This window comes from Hyperolius riggenbachi, chromosome 12 (genome assembly GCF_040937935.1).
Source record: "Hyperolius riggenbachi isolate aHypRig1 chromosome 12, aHypRig1.pri, whole genome shotgun sequence".
Taxonomy (NCBI): Eukaryota; Metazoa; Chordata; class Amphibia; order Anura; family Hyperoliidae; genus Hyperolius; species Hyperolius riggenbachi.
Window position 1 is genome coordinate 223,189,129 of NC_090657.1, and position 25,746 is coordinate 223,214,874.

The 25,746-nt window shown below is 46.8% G+C and overlaps 1 protein-coding gene across 1 annotated transcript in view; it reads left to right on the plus strand.

The window, feature by feature from the left end:
* SYNGR2 (synaptogyrin 2) overlaps positions 1-25,362 on the plus strand; it is a 35,966-nt gene extending 10,604 nt beyond the window's left edge. The window contains exons 2-4 of the mRNA XM_068262417.1: positions 20,786-21,023; positions 21,735-21,874; positions 25,076-25,362. Of these exons, the coding sequence (XP_068118518.1) occupies positions 20,786-21,023; positions 21,735-21,874; positions 25,076-25,270 (573 nt within the window). The 3' untranslated portion in view covers positions 25,271-25,362. The remainder of the gene's footprint in view (positions 1-20,785; positions 21,024-21,734; positions 21,875-25,075) is intronic.
* Positions 25,363-25,746: the final 384 nt, after the last annotated feature.

Sequence of the window (25,746 nt, forward strand, 5' to 3'; positions counted from 1 at the left end):
AGGGCCTCCCTTTATTAGGACCACTATACTAATACTGGGTAGGACCTCCCTTTATTAGGACCACTATACTAATACTGGGTAGGACCTCCCTTTATTAGGAACACTATACTAATACTGGGTAGGGCCTCCCTTTATTAGGAACACTATACTAATACTGGGCAGGGTCTCCCTTTATTATGAACACTATACTAATACTGGGCAGGGTCTCCCTTTATTAGGAACACTATACTAATACTGGGCAGGGTCTCCCTTTATTAGGAACACTATACTAATACTGGGCAGGGTCTCCCTTTATTAGGAACACTATACTAATACTGGGCAGGGTCTCCCTTTATTAGGAACACTATACTAATACTGGGCAGGGCCTCCCTTTATTAGGAACACTATACTAATACTGGGCAGGGCCTCCCTTTATTAGGAACACTATACTAATACTGGGCAGGGCCTCCCTTTATTAGGAACACTATACTAATACTGGGCATGGTCTCCCTTTATTAGGAACACTATACTATTACTGGGTAGGGTTTCCATTTATTAGGAACACTATACTAATACTGGGCAGGGCCTCCCTTTATTAGGAACATAATACTAATACTGGGCATGGCCTCCCTTTATTAGGAGCGCTATACTAATACTGGGTAAGGCCTCCCTTTATTAGGAACACTATACTAATACTGGGTAGGGCCTCCCTTTATTAGGAACACTATACTAATACTGGGTAAGGCCTTCCTTTATTAGGAACACTATACTAATACTGGGTAGGGCCTCCCTTTATTAGGAACGCTATACTAATACTGGGCAGGGCCTCCCTTTATTAGGAACACTATACTAATACTGGGTAGGGCCTCCCTTTATTAGGAACACTATACTAATACTGGGCAGGGCCTCCCTTTATTAGGAACACTATACTAATACTGGGCAGGGCCTCCCTTTATTAACACTATACTAATACTGGGCAGGGCCTCCCTTTATTAGGAACACTATACTAATACTGGGCAGGGCCTCCCTTTATTAGGAACACTATACTAATACTGAGCAGGGCCTCCCTTTATTAGGAACACTATACTAATACTGGGCAGGGCCTCCCTTTATTAGGAACACTATACTAATACTGGGCAGGGCCTCCCTTTATTAGGAACACTATACTATTACTGGGTAGGGTTTCCATTTATTAGGAACACTATACTAATACTGGGCAGGGCCTCCCTTTATTAGGAACATAATACTAACACTGGGCATGGCCTCCCTTTATTAGGAGCGATATACTAATACTGGGTAAGGCCTCCCTTTATTAGGAACACTATACTAATACTGGGTAGGGCCTCCCTTTATTAGGAACGCTATACTAATACTGGGCAGGGCCTCCCTTTATTAGGAACACTATACTAATACTGGGCATGGCCTCCCTTTATTAGGGACACTATACTAATACTGGGCAGGGTCTCCCTTTATTAGGAACACTATACTAATACTGGGTAGGGCCTCCCTTTATTAGGAACGCTATACTAATACTGGGTAAGGCCTTCCTTTATTAGGAACGCTATACTAATACTGGGCAGGGTCTCCCTTTATTAGGGACACTATACTAATACTGGGCAGGGTCTCCCTTTATTAGGAACACTATACTAATACTGGGCAGGGCCTCCCTTTATTAGGAACACTATACTAATACTGGGCAGGGCCTCCCTTTATTAGGAACACTATACTAATACTGGGCAGGGCCTCCCTTTATTAGGAACACTATACTAATACTGGGCATGGTCTCCCTTTATTAGGAACACTATACTATTACTGGGTAGGGTTTCCATTTATTAGGAACACTATACTAATACTGGGCAGGGCCTCCCTTTATTAGGAACATAATACTAATACTGGGCATGGCCTCCCTTTATTAGGAGCGCTATACTAATACTGGGTAAGGCCTCCCTTTATTAGGAACACTATACTAATACTGGGTAGGGCCTCCCTTTATTAGGAACACTATACTAATACTGGGTAAGGCCTTCCTTTATTAGGAACACTATACTAATACTGGGCATGGCCTCCCTTTATTAGGAACGCTATACTAATACTGGGTAGGGCCTCCCTTTATTAGGAACACTATACTAATACTGGGCAGGGTCTCCCTTTATTAGGAACACTATACTAATACTGGGTAAGGCCTTCCTTTATTAGGAACACTATACTAATACCGGGCATTGCCTCCCTTTATTAGGAACGCTATACTAATACTGGGTAGGGCCTCCCTTTATTAGGGACACTATACTAATACTGGGCAGGGTCTCCCTTTATTAGGAACACTATACTAATACTGGGCATGGCCTCCCTTTATTAGGAACGCTATACTAATACTGGGTAGGGCCTCCCTTTATTAGGAACACTATACTAATACTGGGCAGGGTCTCCCTTTATTAGGAACACTATACTAATACTGGGTAAGGCCTTCCTTTATTAGGAACACTATACTAATACCGGGCATTGCCTCCCTTTATTAGGAACGCTATACTAATACTGGGTAGGGCCTCCCTTTATTAGGAACACTATACTAATACTGGGCAGGGTCTCCCTTTATTAGGAACACTATACTAATACTGGGTAAGGCCTCCCTTTATTAGGAACACTATACTAATACCGGGCATTGCCTCCCTTTATTAGGAACGCTATACTAATACTGGGTAGGGCCTCCCTTTATTAGGGACACTATACTAATACCGGGCAGGGTCTCCCTTTATTAGGCACACTATACTAATACTGGGCAGGGTCTCCCTTTATTAGGAACACTATACTAATACTAGGTAAGGCCTTCCTTTATTAGGAACACTATACTAATACTGGGTAGGGCCTCCCTTTATTAGGAACGCTATACTAATACTGGGCAGGGTCTCCCTTTATTAGGAACACTATACTAATAGTGGGTAAGGCCTCCCTTTATTAGGCGCACTATACTAATACTGGGTAGGACCTCCCTTTTATTAGGAACACTATACTAATACTGGGCAGGGTCTCCATTTATTAGGAACACTATACTAATACTGGGCATGGCCTCCCTTTATTAGGAACACTATACTAATACTGGGTAGGGTCTCCTGTTATTAGGAACACTATACTAATACTGGGTAGGGCCTCCCTTTATTAGGAACACTATATACTAATACTGGGTAAGGTCTCCTCTTATTAGGAACACTATACTAATACTGGGCAGGGCCTCCCTTTATTAGGAACACTATACTAATACTGGGCATGGCCTCCCTTTATTAGGAACACTATACTAATACTGGGTAAGGCCTTCCTTTATTAGGAACACTATACTAATACTGGGCATGGCCTCCCTTTATTAGGAACACTATACTAATACTGGGCAGGGTCTCTCTTTATTAGGAACACTATACTAATACTGGGTAGGGTCTCCCTTTATTAGGGACACTATACTAATGCTGGGCAGGGCCTCCCTTTATTAGGAACACTATACTAATACTGGGTAGGGCCTCCCTTTATTAGGAACACTATACTAATACTGGGTAGGGCCTCCCTTTATTAGGACCACTATACTAATACTGGGTAGGGTCTCCCTTTATTAGGGACACTATACTAATGCTGGGCAGGGCCTCCCTTTATTAGGAACACTATACTAATACTGGGTAGGGCCTCCCTTTATTAGGACCACTATACTAATACTGGGTAGGACCTCCCTTTATTAGGACCACTATACTAATACTGGGTAGGACCTCCCTTTATTAGGAACACTATACTAATACTGGGTAGGGCCTCCCTTTATTAGGAACACTATACTAATACTGGGCAGGGTCTCCCTTTATTATGAACACTATACTAATACTGGGCAGGGTCTCCCTTTATTAGGAACACTATACTAATACTGGGCAGGGTCTCCCTTTATTAGGAACACTATACTAATACTGGGCAGGGTCTCCCTTTATTAGGAACACTATACTAATACTGGGCAGGGTCTCCCTTTATTAGGAACACTATACTAATACTGGGCAGGGTCTCCCTTTATTAGGAACACTATACTAATACTGGGCAGGGCCTCCCTTTATTAGGAACACTATACTAATACTGGGCAGGGCCTCCCTTTATTAGGAACACTATACTAATACTGGGCAGGGCCTCCCTTTATTAGGAACACTATACTAATACTGGGCATGGTCTCCCTTTATTAGGAACACTATACTATTACTGGGTAGGGTTTCCATTTATTAGGAACACTATACTAATACTGGGCAGGGCCTCCCTTTATTAGGAACATAATACTAATACTGGGCATGGCCTCCCTTTATTAGGAGCGCTATACTAATACTGGGTAAGGCCTCCCTTTATTAGGAACACTATACTAATACTGGGTAGGGCCTCCCTTTATTAGGAACACTATACTAATACTGGGTAAGGCCTTCCTTTATTAGGAACACTATACTAATACTGGGTAGGGCCTCCCTTTATTAGGAACGCTATACTAATACTGGGCAGGGCCTCCCTTTATTAGGAACACTATACTAATACTGGGTAGGGCCTCCCTTTATTAGGAACACTATACTAATACTGGGCAGGGCCTCCCTTTATTAGGAACACTATACTAATACTGGGCAGGGCCTCCCTTTATTAACACTATACTAATACTGGGCAGGGCCTCCCTTTATTAGGAACACTATACTAATACTGGGCAGGGCCTCCCTTTATTAGGAACACTATACTAATACTGAGCAGGGCCTCCCTTTATTAGGAACACTATACTAATACTGGGCAGGGCCTCCCTTTATTAGGAACACTATACTAATACTGGGCAGGGCCTCCCTTTATTAGGAACACTATACTATTACTGGGTAGGGTTTCCATTTATTAGGAACACTATACTAATACTGGGCAGGGCCTCCCTTTATTAGGAACATAATACTAACACTGGGCATGGCCTCCCTTTATTAGGAGCGATATACTAATACTGGGTAAGGCCTCCCTTTATTAGGAACACTATACTAATACTGGGTAGGGCCTCCCTTTATTAGGAACGCTATACTAATACTGGGCAGGGCCTCCCTTTATTAGGAACACTATACTAATACTGGGCATGGCCTCCCTTTATTAGGGACACTATACTAATACTGGGCAGGGTCTCCCTTTATTAGGAACACTATACTAATACTGGGTAGGGCCTCCCTTTATTAGGAACGCTATACTAATACTGGGTAAGGCCTTCCTTTATTAGGAACGCTATACTAATACTGGGCAGGGTCTCCCTTTATTAGGGACACTATACTAATACTGGGCAGGGTCTCCCTTTATTAGGAACACTATACTAATACTGGGCAGGGCCTCCCTTTATTAGGAACACTATACTAATACTGGGCAGGGCCTCCCTTTATTAGGAACACTATACTAATACTGGGCAGGGCCTCCCTTTATTAGGAACACTATACTAATACTGGGCATGGTCTCCCTTTATTAGGAACACTATACTATTACTGGGTAGGGTTTCCATTTATTAGGAACACTATACTAATACTGGGCAGGGCCTCCCTTTATTAGGAACATAATACTAATACTGGGCATGGCCTCCCTTTATTAGGAGCGCTATACTAATACTGGGTAAGGCCTCCCTTTATTAGGAACACTATACTAATACTGGGTAGGGCCTCCCTTTATTAGGAACACTATACTAATACTGGGTAAGGCCTTCCTTTATTAGGAACACTATACTAATACTGGGCATGGCCTCCCTTTATTAGGAACGCTATACTAATACTGGGTAGGGCCTCCCTTTATTAGGAACACTATACTAATACTGGGCAGGGTCTCCCTTTATTAGGAACACTATACTAATACTGGGTAAGGCCTTCCTTTATTAGGAACACTATACTAATACTGGGCAGGGCCTCCCTTTATTAGGAACACTATACTAATACTGGGCATTGCCTCCCTTTATTAGGAACGCTATACTAATACTGGGTAGGGCCTCCCTTTATTAGGAACACTATACTAATACTGGGCAGGGTCCCCCTTTATTAGGGACACTATACTAATACCGGGCAGGGTCTCCCTTTATTAGGCACACTATACTAATACTGGGCAGGGTCTCCCTTTATTAGGAACACTATACTAATACTGGGTAAGGCCTTCCTTTATTAGGAACACTATACTAATACTGGGTAGGGCCTCCCTTTATTAGGAACGCTATACTAATACTGGGCAGGGTCTCCCTTTATTAGGAACACTATACTAATAGTGGGTAAGGCCTCCCTTTATTAGGCGCACTATACTAATACTGGGTAGGACCTCCCTTTTATTAGGAACACTATACTAATACTGGGCAGGGTCTCCATTTATTAGGAACACTATACTAATACTGGGCATGGCCTCCCTTTATTAGGAACACTATACTAATACTGGGTAGGGTCTCCTGTTATTAGGAACACTATACTAATACTGGGTAGGGCCTCCCTTTATTAGGAACACTATATACTAATACTGGGTAAGGTCTCCTCTTATTAGGAACACTATACTAATACTGGGCAGGGCCTCCCTTTATTAGGAACACTATACTAATACTGGGCATGGCCTCCCTTTATTAGGAACACTATACTAATACTGGGTAAGGCCTTCCTTTATTAGGAACACTATACTAATACTGGGCATGGCCTCCCTTTATTAGGAACACTATACTAATACTGGGCAGGGTCTCCCTTTATTAGGAACACTATACTAATACTGGGTAGGGTCTCCCTTTATTAGGAACACTATACTAATACTGGGCAGGGCCTCCCTTTATTAGGAACACTATACTAATACTGGGCAGGGTCTCTCTTTATTAGGAACACTATACTAATACTGGGTAGGGTCTCCCTTTATTAGGGACACTATACTAATGCTGGGCAGGGCCTCCCTTTATTAGGAACACTATACTAATACTGGGTAGGGCCTCCCTTTATTAGGAACACTATACTAATACTGGGTAGGGCCTCCCTTTATTAGGACCACTATACTAATACTGGGTAGGGTCTCCCTTTATTAGGGACACTATACTAATGCTGGGCAGGGCCTCCCTTTATTAGGAACACTATACTAATGCTGGGCAGGGCCTCCCTTTATTAGGAACACTATACTAATACTGGGTAGGGCCTCCCTTTATTAGGACCACTATACTAATACTGGGTAGGACCTCCCTTTATTAGGACCACTATACTAATACTGGGTAGGACCTCCCTTTATTAGGAACACTATACTAATACTGGGTAGGGCCTCCCTTTATTAGGAACACTATACTAATACTGGGCAGGGTCTCCCTTTATTAGGAACACTATACTAATACTGGGCAGGGTCTCCCTTTATTAGGAACACTATACTAATACTGGGTAGGGTCTCCCTTTATTAGGGACACTATACTAATGCTGGGCAGGGCCTCCCTTTATTAGGAACACTATACTAATACTGGGTAGGGCCTCCCTTTATTAGGACCACTATACTAATACTGGGTAGGGCCTCCCTTTATTAGGACCACTATACTAATACTGGGTAGGGCCTCCCTTTATTAGGACCACTATACTAATACTGGGTAGGGCCTCCCTTTATTAGGACCACTATACTAATACTGGGTAGGGCCTCCCCTTATTAGGAACACTATACTAATACTGGGCATGGCCTCCCTTTATTAGGAACGCTATACTAATACTGGGTAGGGCCTCCCTTTATTAGGACCACTATAATAATACTGGGTAGGGCCTCCCTTTATTAGGACCACTATACTAATACTGGGTAGGGCCTCCCTTTATTAGGAATACTATACTAATACTGGGCAGATCCTCCCTTTATTAGGAACACTATACTAATACTGGGCAGGGCCTCCCTTTATTAGGAACACTATACTAATACTGGGCAGGGCCTCCCTTTATTAGGAACACTATACTAATACTGGGTTGGGTATGAAAGCTTTTGTTCCTCCTCCGTGAGTCGGTCTGCTGTGTTGAGCACACTGAACTCATCTGAGTATCTTTTGGCTTTTCTTTGAAACTCGCTGATTTCAGGTGAAAACCGTATCCTTGTGCAATGTGGACGCCTGTTTTCTAACACAAAGATCTCTTTAAAAAGAACTGCTGTAAATTACTGCTGAGCCACACTTCCTGGCAGGCTTGTGACGCGTCGGTTGGGATGACGCTGGTTTCGCACACCTCGGGGTACCTGTCCGTAGCCTCAGCGCTGAGTTCTGGGTATGTGCGGACAGGAAGTGGCGTGTCAGAGTAGGCGGCAACGCGAGTCACTTTCTGCGAACAAAAATCAACCAGCAAAGTAGAAAAGCTGTGAGTTGTTTTTTCCCCTGACTCTCATTCTGTTTTCTTGCACCGCAGTCATAGTGAAAGCGCGGTGTAGCGGCCTGGTATTGAGTCTGGCGGCTGCGCGGGGCGCGTAGACTGGGAGTAGCTGTGATATCACATCACATTGAATGTTTTGTATGACAAGATGATGGGAAGAGACCACACAGTCTGTCAGACCTGTAAGGCGCGAGGACTGTGAGCCAGATATTTTTTGTTCCTCTTTTTCTTCCTCGACTGCATAAGGCTCTCAAGATTAAAAAGACAAAAAGTCTTAAGTTATGTTTTCGTGATGCAAAATCACAATTTCGTGCTTCAGAAAACATCTGTGTGGGAGTGTGCTCTTTCCTGCCCCTCCCAGCTGTGTGGGAGTGTGCTCTCTCTTGCCCCTCCCAGCTGTGTGGGAGTGTGCTCTTTCCTGCCCCTCCCAGCTGACCTGCTGGTTTAGCTCAAAGAGGAACTGTAGTGAAAATAATGTCATGAATCAAATTGCTTATTTATTTTTCTTTGCAATATTCATGGATAGATTATTTAGTCAGTGATTGTCCATTGTAAAATATTTCCTTTTACTGATTTACATTCTGACATTTATCACATGAGGACCTCTTTAGTCCTGTCAGGTGAACTCTACGAGGTGTTTGTTTACGGTGTTCTAAAGCCAGTGAAGATAATGCCTGGTCTCCCATAATGCTCTGGGAGGATAATTTTGCATAGCTAAACAGCCTAGGCTAAGCATCACTAGGAGGGTGGGGCTACATATAGATTTACAGCAATATATAGATATAGGAAGGGTTTCTGATGCTGAAACCAGGAATATTGCCATAAAAGTGGGTATCCTGAATAACAATGCATTCTGCTATGTCACTACAGGGCCTCTTTACAGCATTCTGCTATGTGTCACTACAGGGCCTCTTTACAGCATTCTGCTATGTGTCACTACAGGGCCTCTTTACTGCATTCTACTATATGTCACTACAGGGCCTCTTTACAGCATTCTGCTATGTGTCACTACAGGGCCTCTTTACTGCATTCTGCTACGTCACTACAGGCCTCTTTACTGCATTCTACTATATGTCACTACAGGGCCTCTTTACTGCATTCTGCTATATGTCACTACAGGGCCTCTTTACGGCATTCTGCTATATGTCACTACAGGGTCTCTTTATGGCATTCTGCTATATGTCACTACAGGGTCTCTTTACGGCATTCTGCTATATGTCACTACAGGGTCTCTTTATGGCATTCTGCTATATGTCACTACAGGGCCTCTTTACTGCATTCTGCTATATGTCACTACAGGGCCTCTTTACTGCATTCTGCTATATGTCACTACAGGGCCTCTTTACTGCATTCTACTATATGTCATTACAGGGCCTCTTTACTGCATTCTGCTATATGTCATTACAGGGCCTCTTTACTGCATTCTGCTATATGTCACTACAGGGCCTCTTTACTGCAATCTGCTATATGCCACTACAGGGCCTATTTACTGCATTCTACTATATGCCACTACAGGGCCTCTTTACTGCATTCTACTATATGCCACTACAGGGCCTCTTTACTGCATTCTACTATATGTCACTACAGGGCCTCTTTACTGCATTCTGCTATATGTCACTACAGGGCCTCTTTACGGCATTCCGCTATATGTCATTACAGGGCCTCTTTACTGCATTCCGCTATATGTCATTACAGGGCCTCTTTACTGCATTCCACTATATGTCACTACAGGGCCTCTTTACTGCATTCCACTATATGTCACTACAGGGCCTCTTTACTGCATTCTGCTATGTCACTACAGGGTCTCTTTACGGCATTCTGCTATATGTCACTACAGGGCCTCTTTACTGCGTTCTGCTATATGTCACTACAGGGCCCCTTTACTGCATTCTGCTATATGTCACTACAGGGCCTCTTTACTGCATTCTGCTACAGTATATGGCACTACAGGGCCTCTTTACTGCATTCTGCTATGTCACTACAGGGCCCCTTTACTGCATTCTGCTATATGTCACTACAGGGCCTCTTTACTGCATTCTGCTATGTCACTACAGGGCCTCTTTACTGCATTCCACTATATGTCACTACAGGGCCTCTTTACTGCATTCTGCTATATGTCACTACAGGGCCTCTTTACTGCATTCTGCTATATGTCACTACAGGGTCTCTTTACTGCATTCTGCTATATGTCACTACAGGGTCTCTTTACTGCATTCTGCTTAATGTCACTACAGGGCCTCTTTACTGCATTCTGCTATTTGTCACTACAGGGCCTCTTTACTGCATTCTGCTATTTGTCACTACAGGGCCTCTTTACTGCATTCTGCTATTTGTCACTACAGGGCCTCTTTACTGCATTCTACTATATGTCACTACATGGCCTCCTTACTGCATTCTGCTATATGTCACTACAGGGTCTCTTTACTGCATTCTGCTATATGTCACTACATGGCCTCTTTACTGCATTCTGCTATATGTCACTACAGGGCCTCTTTACTGCATTCTGCTATGTCACTACAGGGCCTCTTTACTGCATTCTGCTATATGCCACTACAGGGCCTCTTTACTGCATTCTACTATATGTCACTACAGGGCCTCTTTACTGCATTCCGCTATATGTCACTACAGGGCCTCTTTACTGCATTCTGCTATATGTCACTACAGGGCCTCTTTACTGCATTCTGCTATATGCCACTACAGGGCCTCTTTACTGCATTCTGCTATATGTCACTACAGGGCCTCTTTACTGCATTCTGCTATATGTCACTACAGAGCCTCTTTACTGCATTCCACTATATGTCACTACAGGGCCTCTTTACTGCATTCTGCTATATGTCACTACAGGGCCTCTTTACTGCATTCTACTATATGTCACTACAGGGCCTCTTTACTGCATTCTACTATATGTCACTACAAGGCCTCTTTACTGCATTCTGCTATATGTCACTGCAGGGTCTCTTTACTGCATTCTACTATATGTCACTACAGGGCCTCTTTACTACATTCTGCTATATCACTACAGGGCCTCTTTACTGCATTCTGCTATATGTCACTACAGGGCCTCTTTACTGCATTCTGCTATATGCCACTACAGGGCCTCTTTACTGCATTCTGCTATATGTCACTACAGGGCCTCTTTACTGCATTCTGCTATATGCCACTACAGGGCCTCTTTACTGCATTCTGCTATATGTCACTACAGGGCCTCTTTACTGCATTCTGCTATATGTCACTACAGGGCCTCTTTACTGCATTCTGCTATATGTCACTACAGGGCCTCTACTGCATTCTGCTATATGCCACTACAGGGCCTCATTACTGCATTCTGCTATATGCCACTACAGGGCCTCTTTACTGCATTCTACTATATGCCACTACAGGGCCTCTTTAAGGAAACCTGAAGTTATTTATAAAATGTAGATATTTGGAGGTGGACTGTAAGAGGGTTGGGGACCCCCCGGCCCCCTGTAGAGCCCATCCTTGGGAGTTCCTCTCCATGTTTGGCCGCGCTCCGCTGAAGACGAGCTCAGTAGAATGTTTGGCTGATTGTTTTAGTCTGGTTGGATTGCACAACATTTCCCCCTCTGTTGTTGTGTGGGCCCTAACAATCGTTTTTGATTGATCGCAGTGATTGGATCAGAGAGTTGATCGTTTGGGAGATTGGATCAGTAGTGGGCACCTGTAGTGGTACAGAGATGCCCGGATGCCTTGCAGCGCTGGGGTCCCGGGTTCAGAGCCCAGCAGCATGGAGTTTCTCTGTTCTGTTCATGTGGGTTTCCTTTTCCAGAACACATTGCCCCCGGATCGTCCATAGGCCAGAACTATCCTTCCTGATCCTCTCGGCTGACAGTCTTCAGTATGTGTAGACACGCCCCCTGAAATTGTTGGCCTACGGGGCTGATCGCATCATCATACACCTCTTTTGTTCTGTGTGAACTTAAAGGGAACCTAAACTGAGAGGGATATGGATGTTACCTTTTCAACAATACCAGTTGTCTGGCAGCCCTGCTTGTCTATTGGCTGCAGTAGTGGCTGAATCACACACCTGAAACAAGCATGCAGCTAATCCAGTCTGACTTCAGTCAGAGCACCTGATCTGCATGCTTGTTCAGGGGCTGTGGCTAAAAGCATTAGAGGCACAGGATCAGCAGGGGAGTCGGGCAACTGGTATTTTTTAAAAAGGAAAAATCCATATCCTTCTCAGTTTAGTTTCCCTTTAAAGGACAACGGTAACAAGAGGGGTATGTAGGCTGCCATATTTATTTCCTTATAAGCAATACCAGTTTCCTGTCTATCCTGCTGATCCTCTGCCTCTAATACTTTTAGCCATACCCCTGAACAAGCATGCAGATCAGGTGACTGAAGTGTAGCATGCTTGTTTCAGGTGTGTGATTCAGATGCTACCGCAGCCAGGCAACTGGTATTGCTTAACAGGAAATAAATATGGCATCCTCCATATCCCTCTCTTTTTCAGGTGGGCTTTAAAGGACACCCGAAGTGACATGTGACATGAGATAGACATGTGTATGTACAGTGCCTAGCACACAAATAACTAGGCTGTGTTGCGTTTTTTCTTTCTCTGCCTGAAAGAGTTAAACATCAGGTATGTAAGTGGCAGTTCCTGTCTGAGTCAGGACTGGGACAGACTAAAGTGTGACCATAACTGACAAGAAATTAACTATAAAACCCTTTCCTAGCAGCAAATGGCTTCTGAGAACAGGAAAGAGGTAAAAAGTGGTCGATAGTTCATAGATTTTAGCTCTGGCATACTTCAATGAATGTGTCATTGAGCAAAAGCAATAAAACAGTAAAAATTAGATTTAAGTATAAAATAAAACTGTGGGATATCTAAAAAAGTCAATTTTTCAGGAGCAGGAGGATCGATACAATTGTTTATTTCATTAGTTTATTTTCCCCTCGTGTGTGCTTTTGCACTGCCACCCTGCCATCTCTATAGAGCAGTACTTACTGCTTGCTTGGAAACCCACCGATGTGTCTGTACAGCTCATGTTCAAAAACAGCTCCCTGAAAACGGTCTGCAAAGACCATTTCAACCAATAAATATTGAATGTGTGGATAGCCTTCAGTGACATGAATTTTTAAGAGTACTTTGTACCACAGTAAGGGCCCTTCCACGCTGCATGTGATTCAAACCCGATTGGCAAAGCGAATGTGTTTGATCGGAAGGGCGCCATAGCATAGTTATGCTTTTCGGTGCAGAGTGATGCAATCGACTTTACAGCCAATCACGCGCTGTATTTTTCCTGCGTTTGCGATTGGGTCAAACAAATAGGAGCGCATGCAAATTGCATGCCAAAACAGTGCTATAGGATTTGCATTGCAATCTCCAATTTTCAAAAACTTCCAGCAACTTTTTTTTTTTAATAACCTTGTTAGCGATTGTATCACTTCTGCCAATCTCACACATAATGGCGGGGAAATACGCACTAGTATACTAGTGACAGTCAGGATTTCAGCTTGTGAGGGTCCATATTGTCATTCTCCATGCTTAGAATAGGACAAGCTGGGGACAGCACTCAAAGGAAGCAGGTTTGGAGTCCTTTACGGCCATGATTGCTTTGGGGGAGGGTTGTTTGTCGCTCTGACCTGCTATCTGCGCTCTGCAAACATCGGATGTGTGGTTGGTGAGGTGTGATGTTTGTGAGGTCACAGCGGGGGCAGGGAATGGCGATATGTTGGCCTCATCGCCCTGCTGGCTCTGAATGTCACACCTGTGTGCAATGTTACCTGACAAGCTCTCAAGAAATGCACGTTGGGGTAAAAAGGTCATTTCACCCAAAAATTTCAGTTTTAAGGAGAGGCTTGAGGGCCGATTTTAATCTCCTGGCTTCTTGTTGGTTCTCTGTCCCCCTGCTCACCCCGCTGTTAATGCCCAGCGCCCCCTGGCTCTCCTCCGTGGAAGGCCCAGCGCCCCCTGGCTCTCCTCCGTGGAAGGCCCAGCGCCCCCTGGCTCTCCTCCGTGGAAGGCCCAGCGCCCCCTGGCTCTCCTCCGTGGAAGGCCCAGCGCCCCCTGGCTCTCCTCCGTGGAAGGCCCAGCGCCCCCTGGCTCTCCTCCGTGGAAGGCCCAGCGCCCCCTGGCTCTCCTCCGTGGAAGGCCCAGCGCCCCCTGGCTCTCCTCCGTGGAAGGCCCAGCGCCCCCTGGCTCTCCTCCGTGGAAGGCCCAGCGCCCCCTGGCTCTCCTCCGTGGAAGGCCCAGCGCCCCCTGGCTCTCCTCCGTGGAAGGCCCAGCGCCCCCTGGCTCTCCTCCGGGGAAGGCCCAGCGCCCCCTGGCTCTCCTCCGGGGAAGGCCCAGCGCCCCCTTGGCTCTCCTCCGGGGAAGGCCCAGCGCCCCTTGGCTCTCCTCCGGGAAAGGCCCAGCGCCCCCTGACTCTCCTCCGGGGGAGGCCCAGCGCCCCCTGGCACTCCTCCGGGGGAGGCCCAGCGCCCCCTGGCACTCCTCCGGGGGAGGCCCAGCGCCCCCCGGCTCTCCTCCGGGGGAGGCCCAGCGCCCCCCGGCTCTCCTCCGGGGGAGGCCCAGCGCCCCCCGGCTCTCCTCCGGGGGAGGCCCAGCGCCCCCCCCGGCTCTCTCCCGTGAAGCCTTTTTGCTGTGGAGTAGTAGGAATGTCCATGTAGCTCACACATGACACCCCCCAATACCCCCACCATACTCATAGGGGTTCCCCTCGTCATAACACCCCCCCCCCCCCCCTCCAGCAGTCAGGGAAGATCCTCCTCATTACTTGCAGTCAGTCTGCCCCTCCAGAACTTGCTGTGTTGCGTTGAACCAGTTTTCTAGACGCTGATGAGAAGAAAGGCCTGGTGACCTCAGCGATGTGACATAACCATGGCAACCAGAAATAAACTTTACCCCGCTTCTGTGCAGATAGTTTTACAATGGTGACTGCTGATTGGCTGCTGTGAGACCTGTTTCTTCCCTCAGGAATGTATGAATCAGCCGCACTAATCTCCGCGCTCTGCTGGAGGTCTGTCGCTGGAAATACTAATTGTCCCCAGCATTTATTATTGTCACGGCTCAGGTACTGTAATCGACAAAGATCAACAATGCTGCCATTCACTGCGAGCAAAGGGCACCGTCCAGGAGTCTTGTGTATTGTGTTACAATATTTATTTATACATTCTTCAGTCAGAATTTGCCTATTATAAAATCTTTCCTCTCCCTGATTTACATTCTTACATTTATCACTGGTGGTGACCTCTTTACTGCTGGTAGGTGCATCACTGTGAAATTTTTGTTCACCATGTGTTACGATGTCAGTAGATACAACACCTGGTTTTAAAGTGGACCTGAACTCTTGCACAGGACAGAAGGAAAACACAGAGAAATACACCCTGTAAGTATTTAGAGAGTTTAGCCCGTTTAACTCCCCCTCATATGTGAGTAATCACATATTGTAATTTGATCTCTCCGCTGTGTCTGCTGACTGCCATGGCAGATAAGCTCATTTGAAAGCACAGGATGTTAACAATATGCCTGCTTCCATGAAAGCTTGAAGTAGACTAGATTTCTATCAGCGGTAACAAAGTAATGTTTTCTTTAAAAACATGACACTGTTGCTTATCTTTCAGAGCAGAGAGAAAGTTTTGAGTTCAGGTCCGCTTTAACCACTTGAGGACCGCAGTGTTAAAACCCCCTAAAGACCAGGCCATTTTTCTTGAATTTGGCCACTGCAGCTTTAAAGAGAACCTGTACTGAGTAAAGTTATTTAAAATAAACACATGAGGTAACTTCAAATGAACATTACATAGTTACCTTGCCATCAGTTCCTCTCAGAAGCGCACCATTTTCTTCGTACAGTGATCCCTTCCAGTTCTGACAACATTTTGTCAGAACTAATATATATATCAGTTGCTGTCAGTTACAGCTGAGATGAGAACTGATGTGTCCATATTTCCCTATGGCTCATGTGGGCAATGTTACAGTTTTACAGTGTGCTGACCAGAAAGCTGTTATGGGGTAATAGCCATTTTCAAAATGGAGGACAGATAGTTCCCTTGATCACAGTGGACAAACAGGACGCAGGAGAGGAGAAGGAGATTGATAAGTAGACTATGCAGCAGGTAAGTATGACATGCGTATATTTATTTTGATGTTTCATTTTCAGTTCAGGTTTTCTTTAAGGCCAAACTGCAGGGCCACACGACACAGCACACAAGTGATTTCCCCCCCCCCCCTTCTCCCCTCCAACAGAGCTCTCTGTTGGTGGGTTCTGATTTCCCCCCCCCCCTCCCCCTTCTGACCACCTCTGTGCCTCAGGAGGGGACAGCCGTGTCACACGGCTGTCCCCAGTACAGCACTGTTGCAGAGCGCAGCGCTGTACGTGTAATTAGACGCCGGTTTTGCCGTCTAACAGACCACCAAGCAGGAGATGCGCGCGCAGCCTGCGCACGATCTCCTGCAAAACAGAGCCCCGGGACTTTACGCCGATCGGCGTTAGGCGGTCCTGAGGCTGCCGCCGCGGCCACGCCCATCGGCATGACGTGGTCGGCTAGTAGTTAACCACTTCGCATCCAGACCTTGTTTTCAACGACCAGAGCAGTTTTGACAGTTTCGCTATGGGCTGGTGCACACCGAGCGGCTTTTTGGGCGTTTTCAGATCCGCTTGCGGCTGCGGATCTGCTTGGTCAATGTATCTCAATGGGGTGGTGCACACCAGAGCGGCAGGCGTTTTGCAGAAACGAAAAATGCCTGGGTGAGGCATTTTTTGGATTTCGGATGCGTTTCTGCCTCAATGTTAAGTATAGGAAAAACGCAAACCGCTCTGAAAAACAGCACTTCAGAGCGGTTTTGCAGGTGTTTTTGTTACAGAAGCTGTTCAGTAACAGCTTTACTGTAACAATATATGAAATCTACTATACTGAAAACCGCAGCAGCAATCCGCAAAACGCTAGCAAAACGCCTCATAAAAATTTAAAAAAGCGTTTAAAAATCTGCTAGCATTTTGCGGATCTGCTAGCGGGTTTTGGTGTGCACCAGCCCTTAGTCCCTATTTAATCAGAAATAACTTGATCCCTACTTATGACACAGAAATGAAATATATAGTTTTTTTTCAAGACAAACTAGGCTTTCATTGTATGCCATTTTTTTCCCCTCAAACAATTTTGTTTTCTATGAACTTTAATGGGAAAACAAAGAAAAAATAGAAAAAACATGTATTTCTCAGTTTTACCTACTCCAGTTTAAAAATAAAAAGTGGTATTGTGGATAAAAAACACACATTCTGTTTGGCTATTCTTACTGCTTATCACAAAACTTAGATTATGTTCCTGTCTCAATTTATGGTGAAGATATTTGATTCTGAAATAATGCTACAGAGTGTGTTTTTCACTATGAAATGAGAAAATACAAGTATTTTTAATAGTTAAAATCAATCTCATTAGCTCAGGAAACTTATATTCCCATTCACCAATTAGTCCTGCATCAGATAGTGCCAGAAATGTGCACAGGAGCACGCCCAATCCTGCACAGCACTGCTTCAATTCAGGTCAGTAGATTCTACTGACCTGTGGCTTAGATGAAGTCCCAGAGGACGTATATCTACTGACCTGTGGACGAAGTGGTTAAAAAATGTTCTGGAGCAGAAGGCTGCGTAAACTATTTTTAAATTTGTTTTTAAAAGCATAGATATTCCTCAAGCTTGGTTCAATTTTTATTGGCTGAAGATTAGCCAAACATTGTATAGCACGTTATAATGGAAAAAAAATGTCCAGAAAATAAGCAGCAATGTGTTTTTTTTTTTTTTTTTCATCACAAGATTTAGTGGCTACATTGGATTGGTCCATTGCCAGGCTGCATAAACTTGACAGTATTTTCATCGCATTGACCATCCCTGCATTGCCGTAGCAATGATCACGCTACTCCAGCTACTGTACCGCGAGTCGTGCTAGTGGCGTAACTCACGGTGCTGCTGGCGGAAGTGACGGGAATACTGCCGAGCGCTGTGTGTGCACCGCTGTTTTGCTGCCATTGAATCCGCCGCCCATAGTATCTCTGCACTCATCTGACTGATCATAGCAAACCTATGCAAAAAAAAAAAAAGATATAAAAAGCTATAACGCAAAGCAGAAGTAATGACCCTTTGAACTTTCCTGCAGTAAAACCTTATCTCAAGCTGTCTCTGTGTTTCTTTCCTGTTTAAAGAGACACTGAAGTCTCCTAAAAATCAGCTTTTTATTATAAAATCCTGTGTAACGTTATTGCCCTAACTAAAACGCCGCATCCCCGCGGCTGAAATCTAACTAGATGCCCTCTCCCCCGCAAAATCCACAACTTTGTTGGTCGTGGATTTTGCTGCTGGAGGAGGCAGAGCTGCAGCTCTGCCTCCTTACGCGTCTATCAGTGCGTATCTCCGCCTCTCCCCCGCCCCTCTCAGTGAAGGAAGACTGAGAGGGGCGGGGGATAGGCAGAGATATGCGCTGATAGACGTGCTGAGAGGCAGGGCTGCAGCTGAATGCTCTGCCTCTCACGGAAGCGCTGCCCGGCACTAATGTTACACAGGATTTTGTAATAAAAAGCACTGGAAACAATATGAGACTTTCTTTGCTACCAATGTTCTATTTGTTAGCTGTACTACACATAAAATGTATTATCTCATAAGTTTTTATTTTCACTTCAGGTTCTCTTTAACCACCTTAGCGGTATGGACGAGTTTAGCTCGTCCATTACCGCCAGAGGGTGCCGCTCAGGCCCTGCTGGGCCGATTTTGATGAAATAAAGAGCAGCACACACAGCCGGCACTTTGCCAGCCGCGTGTGCTGCCCAATCGCCGCCGCTCTGCGGCGATCGGCCGCGAGCAGCGGCGAAAGAGGGTCCCCCCAGCCGCCTGAGCCCTGCGCAGCCGGAACAAATAGTTCCGGCCAGCGCTAAGGGCTGGATCGGAGGCGGCTGACGTCAGGACGTCGGCTGACGTCCATGACGTCACTCCGCTCGTCACCATGGCGACAGGAGAAGCCAAACACGGAAGGCTGCTCATTGCGGCCTTCCGTGTTACTTTTGGCCGCCGGAGGCGATCAGAAGAACGCCTCCGGAGCGCCATCTAGTGGGCTTTCATGCAGCCAACTTTCAGTTGGCTGCATGAAATAGTTTTTTTTTTTTATTTAAAAAAAACCCTCATGCAGCCGCCCTGGCGATCTTAATAGAACGCCAGGGTGGTTAAAGGACAACCAAGGTGACATGATGAGATAGACATGTGTATGTACAGTGCCTAGCACACAAATAACTAGGCTGTGTTACTCTTTTTTTCTTTCTTTGCCTGAAAGTTAGTGGCAGTTCCTGTCTGAGGGCTCACCAGAGCGGTTCTGGAGTGTTTTTTAAAACGCTTGCAGGGTAGAAACCGCTGGCCTAATGAAAGTGAGTGGGCTGGTGCACACCAGAGCGGCTCGTTTCTTCCCCAAACGCAAACTCGGGGGCTTCAGTAATTTTTTTTGGGATTTCTGAAGCGTTTCTGCCTCAATGTTACAGTACAGGAAAGTGGAAAACTGCTCTGAAAAACGCTAGATCAGAGCGGTTTTCCAGGCTTTTTCCCATTACAGAAGCTTTACTGTAACAATATTTGTAATCTGCTACACAAAAACGCTCCAAAAACAGCTAGGCATGTTTAGAAAACTTCTCTAAACATGCCTAGAATCGCTCTGAAATCTGCTTCAAAAACCGATAGCATTTTGCAGATCTGCTAGCGGTTTTTGGTGTGCACTAGGCCTGAGTCAGGACTGGGTCAGACTACAGTGTGACCCTCACTGAGAATAAATTACAGCTATAAAACACTTTCCTAGCAGAAAATGGCTTCTCAGCGGGAAAGAGATAATATGGCTTAATAGTTCATAGACTTTAGCTCTGGCATACTTCAATGAAGGTGTCATTGAGCAAAAACGTAAAAACTTATGAAGTAGATTTAAATATAAAATAAAACTGTGGGATATCTTAAAAAGTAACTTTGAGGAGGATAGATACAATTGTTTTTCATTCGTTTTTTTCACCTCGGGTATCCTTTAAAGGGGAACTGAAGAGAGAGGTATATGGAGGCTGCCATGTTTATTTCCTTTTAAGCAGTACCAGTTGCTTGGCAGCCCTGCTGATCCTCTGCCTCTAATACTATTAGCCATAGCCCCTGAACAAGCATGCAGCAGATCAGGTGTTTCAGACTTAAAAGTCAGATCTGACAAGACTAGCTGCATGCTTGTTTCTGGTGTTATTCAGATACTACAGAGAAATAGACCAGCAGGGCTGCCAGGGAACTGGTATTGATTAAAAGGAAATAAATATGGCAGCCTCCGTATACCTCTTACTTCAGTTCCCCTTTAAGTCCAGTTGTCAGGGGTTTGTGTTATTAGTTAGGATTACGCTTGGCGTGTACTATGTGTATTATGCATACAGAGGGGCCCCCATTGCCGCAGGGTATATTCTGCTGGTTGCGGCGTCACAGGTGCTAATCTTTGCCTTCTGTTGTGTCTTTCAGTTATTTGCGCTCATCGTCTTCGCCTGCATCCTGACGGACGGATATTACAATCATTCGTCTGACCCCCACACGTACTGCATCTTTAACCAGAATGACGACGCCTGCCACTATGGTGTGGGGATCGGGATCCTGGCCTTCCTCGGCGCCCTGGTCTTCCTCGGACTGGACGCTTATTTCCCGACCCTCAGCAACATCCAGACCCGGAAGTACATCGTGCTGGGTGATCTGGGATTCGCAGGTGAGTTAGAAGCGGACTACATTGTCTAATGAATGCCAACGCACGCGGGCTGTCGCCTGCCTGGATCCCTCCACCCGAGCGCAGTACAGCTGTATACAGCTAATAGCTGTATGGTGCACTATTGTTCTGACCTCAATCGCCACAAGTCCGCGCAGAGCGCAGCGCCCCCTGCACGCTGTGCGCTGTAACACCATATTGGGAAGTAGAAGCGGCCAGTGGAGGGGGCGGAGCTAAGGATGGGCAGTGAAGAGGAAGAACTGCCACAAACCCACGGCTAGCAGACCGGGGGGGGGGGGGGGGGGGGATGACATGTAGCGACGTGGAAGCGATTGGGGGGAGGTGCAGTGATATGTGGGGGAGAGCCTGGTGCAGTAATATGTGGCGGGGGGAGGTGCAGTGATGGTAAATGGGGTGGGGGGAGGTGAAGTGATGGGAAGTGTGTGGGGGGGGGGTGCAATGACGTGGAAGTGATGCAGGTATCTCGGGATGCTGTGCGGCAGGTGAGGTGGGGGCAGTTGGGCCTCCCTATATAAGAGGGCCCAGTTCTGCTTGTCTGGTATCCTGCGCCACATAACAGCCATGCGGTGACCCCATAGGTAGGTCGGTTCAGTAACAGTCCCTCTGTGTGCCGCCGGCTGATCCATCAGGGGATGGATTTGGTGATTGCCGTGATCACTGTCAGCTGACCAGTCTGTGCTTTCTCCCTCTCAGGCCTGTGGAGTTTCCTGTGGTTCGTTGGCTTCTGCTTCCTAGCCAATCAGTGGGCTGCAACCAATCTAGATCGTATCCTGACCGGGGCATCCAATGCCAGAGCGGCAATCGCCTTCAGCTTCTTCTCCATCCTGTCCTGGGTGAGTTCATCAGAGAACATCCCTAGTATGAAACAAATAGGCGTAACTGAGGAGGAAGCCCCACCCCCACAAACGCACAGGGCCCAAATGTCTGTCTACAGCCCTGTGCAAAGGTTATAGAGCATGGAGGGAGGAGGTTTTCATAAATAATGAATTGAATGATCTGTATCATAGTTTAGCAGCCTACACAATGGATAAACATAGAAACATTTTGTGCAATTTTTATTTAATTTTGACAGGAACATTCACAACCCCCCTCCTCCTCTCATGGTACCTCCCACAGCATGGGTATCATCAGTCTCTTGCCAGTCATAAAACAAGTGTGGCAGCCAATAGACACGCACACACGCTGACACAGCTGAGGGATCAAATTACAACATGTGATTAGTCACAGGTGGGGGGGAAATTAGGCTAAACTCTATAAATACATACAGGGTGCATTTCTCGGTTTTCTCCTTCTGTCCTGTGCAAGAGTTCAGGTCCACATTAGTGCGGTTTTCAATAAATATTGCGTGCCTGTCTACCCAATTTATATACATTGGCACAAGAAATCATCACTGTGTTGCTAGAACTTAACTAATGGCAAAAACTTTAAAGAAGAACTCTGGCCCAGATTACTTGGCCCACCGATGGTCTCTTAGGGCCGGTTCTGTAGTACAACGGGGCCTCCCACCCCAAAGCCCATTAATGGCTCTCAAATTCGACCCCCACCAGCCCTCTGTTCCCCCAACTCTATTTCGGTCCCCAGGGGCCTGCAGTGAAGCGAAGCACCTGTTCTGCCCGTGGCGTGTTATAATGTATAGCATGCGCTGGGTCATGGAGGAGCGGCGCCCCGGTGAGGATGTAAATGGAAGTGCATGGAGCCACAAAAATATGCAGAAGCATGTGCTGGCCACAATAGGTGAGTCACTACACTTCAGGGGCCCTGGAGATAAAAATAAAGTTCAGTGTTCTCCCCAGGCTCTTTTAGTCGGGCGCTCCACCCGGCTAACTTTGGAGAGCACCCGGCTGTCATTGGCTTGCCTCCTCACTATTTTTTCCTATGCTGCAAGCAGAGATGCGCTGGCCCTGAATTCCCCTGGTTTCCCCCACCCGACCGGGAAAAAATTGTGGGGAGAACACTGACGTTTGCGAGATACCCGGGAAGGGGGGGGGGGTGGCGGAAGCGCTCAAGGGCCATGGAGCAATGGCACATCCAATGCCAGATCAATTGATCTTGGAGTATAACTAGTGGCATAGCAATAGGGGTTGCAGAGGTCTCGACCGCACTGGGGCCCTTGGGCCAGAGGGACACCATCGGGCCCTCCCTCAACTGCCGTATTGGCTCTCTATTGGTCCTGTGCTCATAATAATTACTTCTATAGATGCTTTGAATGGTAGTTATCATTAACAAGCTGTTCCCCATCCCCTTCTTGCACCTCTGTGGTTTTCCTTGGCAGGTTTTGGTTTGTCCTACCAATTATTATGTATAGAGTCCTTGGGGTGGGGGGGGGGGGACAGGCAACGTAAAACTTGCACTGGGGCCCATAGCGCCTTAGCTACACCACTGAGTAGAATGATAGCTGTAGAAGCTAAGCGGTTGCACTGGGGCCCCAGAACAGGTTCCAAAGGCCCCATTCACACTTGCGGTTCGAGTCCGCAAGTGTCCGGGGGCCGCAAAGAGACCGTACGGGTCTCTGCGGTGGCCCCCGAAAACCACAAGTTGCGGATCCGGAATGTATCAGTTCCGGCTACAATAAAGTAGCCGGAACTAGATACTTTGCAGTGCCAGAAAGGCACCGCAAGCATGGGGGATACCGGCGTGTAGTCCGGGCCCCCCAAGTAGCATAGGACCGGTGCTGGAAGCATCCGGTCCTATTGCCAGTGTGATGAGAAACATCCGTTTCTCATTGCACAGCATGGCCGCATGTGGTGGGTCAGGATCCGGCCCAGGTGCATTGGCCGGATGATCCGGACCCGAAAAATAGCGCATGTTGGAAAAGTGTCCGGAGTCCGGATCCGATCCGTTCTGTACGGAAGGGACGCATGTGAACGTCCGCATAGACTTTGCATACGGTCCGGATCCGATCAGGCGAATCCGGACAGCGAATGCTAATGTGAACCAGGCCTAAACTGTCATCCAGAACAATCACAAATTGCATGTTTGGGAGACCGTAATCTAGCGTGAGCGTACAGCTGTACTGACAAGTCTGTGTCTCCTGAGCCCTGGTGGTGCGGCTTCCAATGCTAAACAGATTATAATTGAGTAGGCCCCTGTCTAGCAGCCCCCACCCATTGTGACATACTGTATTTCTTCCTCATCATTGGCACAGCGGTCACAACCCGACTACCCCGAGGTGCAAGAGGCTAAAAACCAATAAGTCAGGCCGATTCTCCTCAGAGACAGGAGAAGCACTGGCAGCTGAAGAGAGCTCCCCGTAACGGGTGGCGGGGAGTCACTGCATCTTATAGTCCAAATGCAGGGAGTTCCTGACTTGTGAACGCCTGCCAATATGATCCTCCAACCTGCCGCAATGTTGGGGACTCCCTGTGCTGTGCCCATGCAGAGGAGGACACAGGGGGACACAAAGGGGCATAGAGGAGGACACAGGGGGACACAAAGGGGCATAAAGGACACATGGGGACACAAAGGGGCATAGAGGAGGTCACAAGGTGGACAGAGATAGTCACATGGAAGACAGAGGTGGACACAAGGGGGGCAGAGGAGGACACAGGGAGGTACAAGGGGGCATAATCCACAAGATGCCCCTTCACCATGGATGCACCAGGTTTAGTATATTTTTTCCCCCTGGTTTTTGTCCTCTACACCTAGGTGCATCTTATGGTCAGGAGCGTCTTATAGTCCGATAAATACAGTAACTTACCTCTCCAGCTAGCGTGTTTGTAATCTTCCTTCTATCAGGCTGATCCTTGGCTTCCCCCTGAAGTGACCTCCGTAAGTAAGACGCAGGCATGGATAGGGCTGCTACTCTGCATTAACTTCGGCAGTCCCAGCGGCAGGTCCTATAGAACTAAGCTGTGCGCTTGATCAGTATAGCCGGAGGGGAGAGGGGGGACATCTTGGGTGGACCCTACAGTATGTGGGGCCCTGGGGCAATTGCCTTGTTTGCCTTCATTATAGTGCCGGCCCTGCTCTTGGTAAATAAACCTCCATGTTTTTTCTGTACATTGACATTCTCTGCTTGCCGCCATTGTCCGCAGTTCCCTCTCTCCACGCTGGCCTATAAGAAGTACCGGATGGGAGTGGATGATTTCAGCCCCAGCTACACGGACCCCAGCCTGGACACGGGGACTCCGTACTCCAGCTACCCCGACGCCGTCAGCGACAACTACCAGCGACCACCCTTCACACAGAACGCCGAGACAGAGGATGGCTACAAGCCGCCCGCGTACTGAGTGGCATCACGCCAAGATCGGTGCGGGCGCACAGGAAGACAACATGGCCGCCGCATATGGAGGACTGCCCAGAGACCGACTGTGGGGACTGGTTACGCTCTACACTTCCCAAGTGCCTTCTAAGTGCTCATCCCCGAGCCAACAGACGTCCTACCGCAACCTTATACTTGGCCTATGAATCGCCTCCAGGGGGCCACTTCCTCCTCAGGGGGCTCTGTCGGGCTTTATTGTATAACCTGGCAAGGATGATTCTTGGCAACCGAAGTCCACCCGCTGTATAGAGTGGTCAGAAGCATGAGAAGTTCTCTGATTGGCTGCTCTGGGCTATTTGGGTATCTGAGCGGAGGTCCACCTTAGCTTGTGAGTTCTCTAGATTTTTGTTTTGTGGGTGATTTTGTTTAGCCAGTAGAACGGTTGGGAAGATCTGATTGCTACAGACTAGAGAAGATCAGGAAGTTGTTAATTCTACAAGTTAT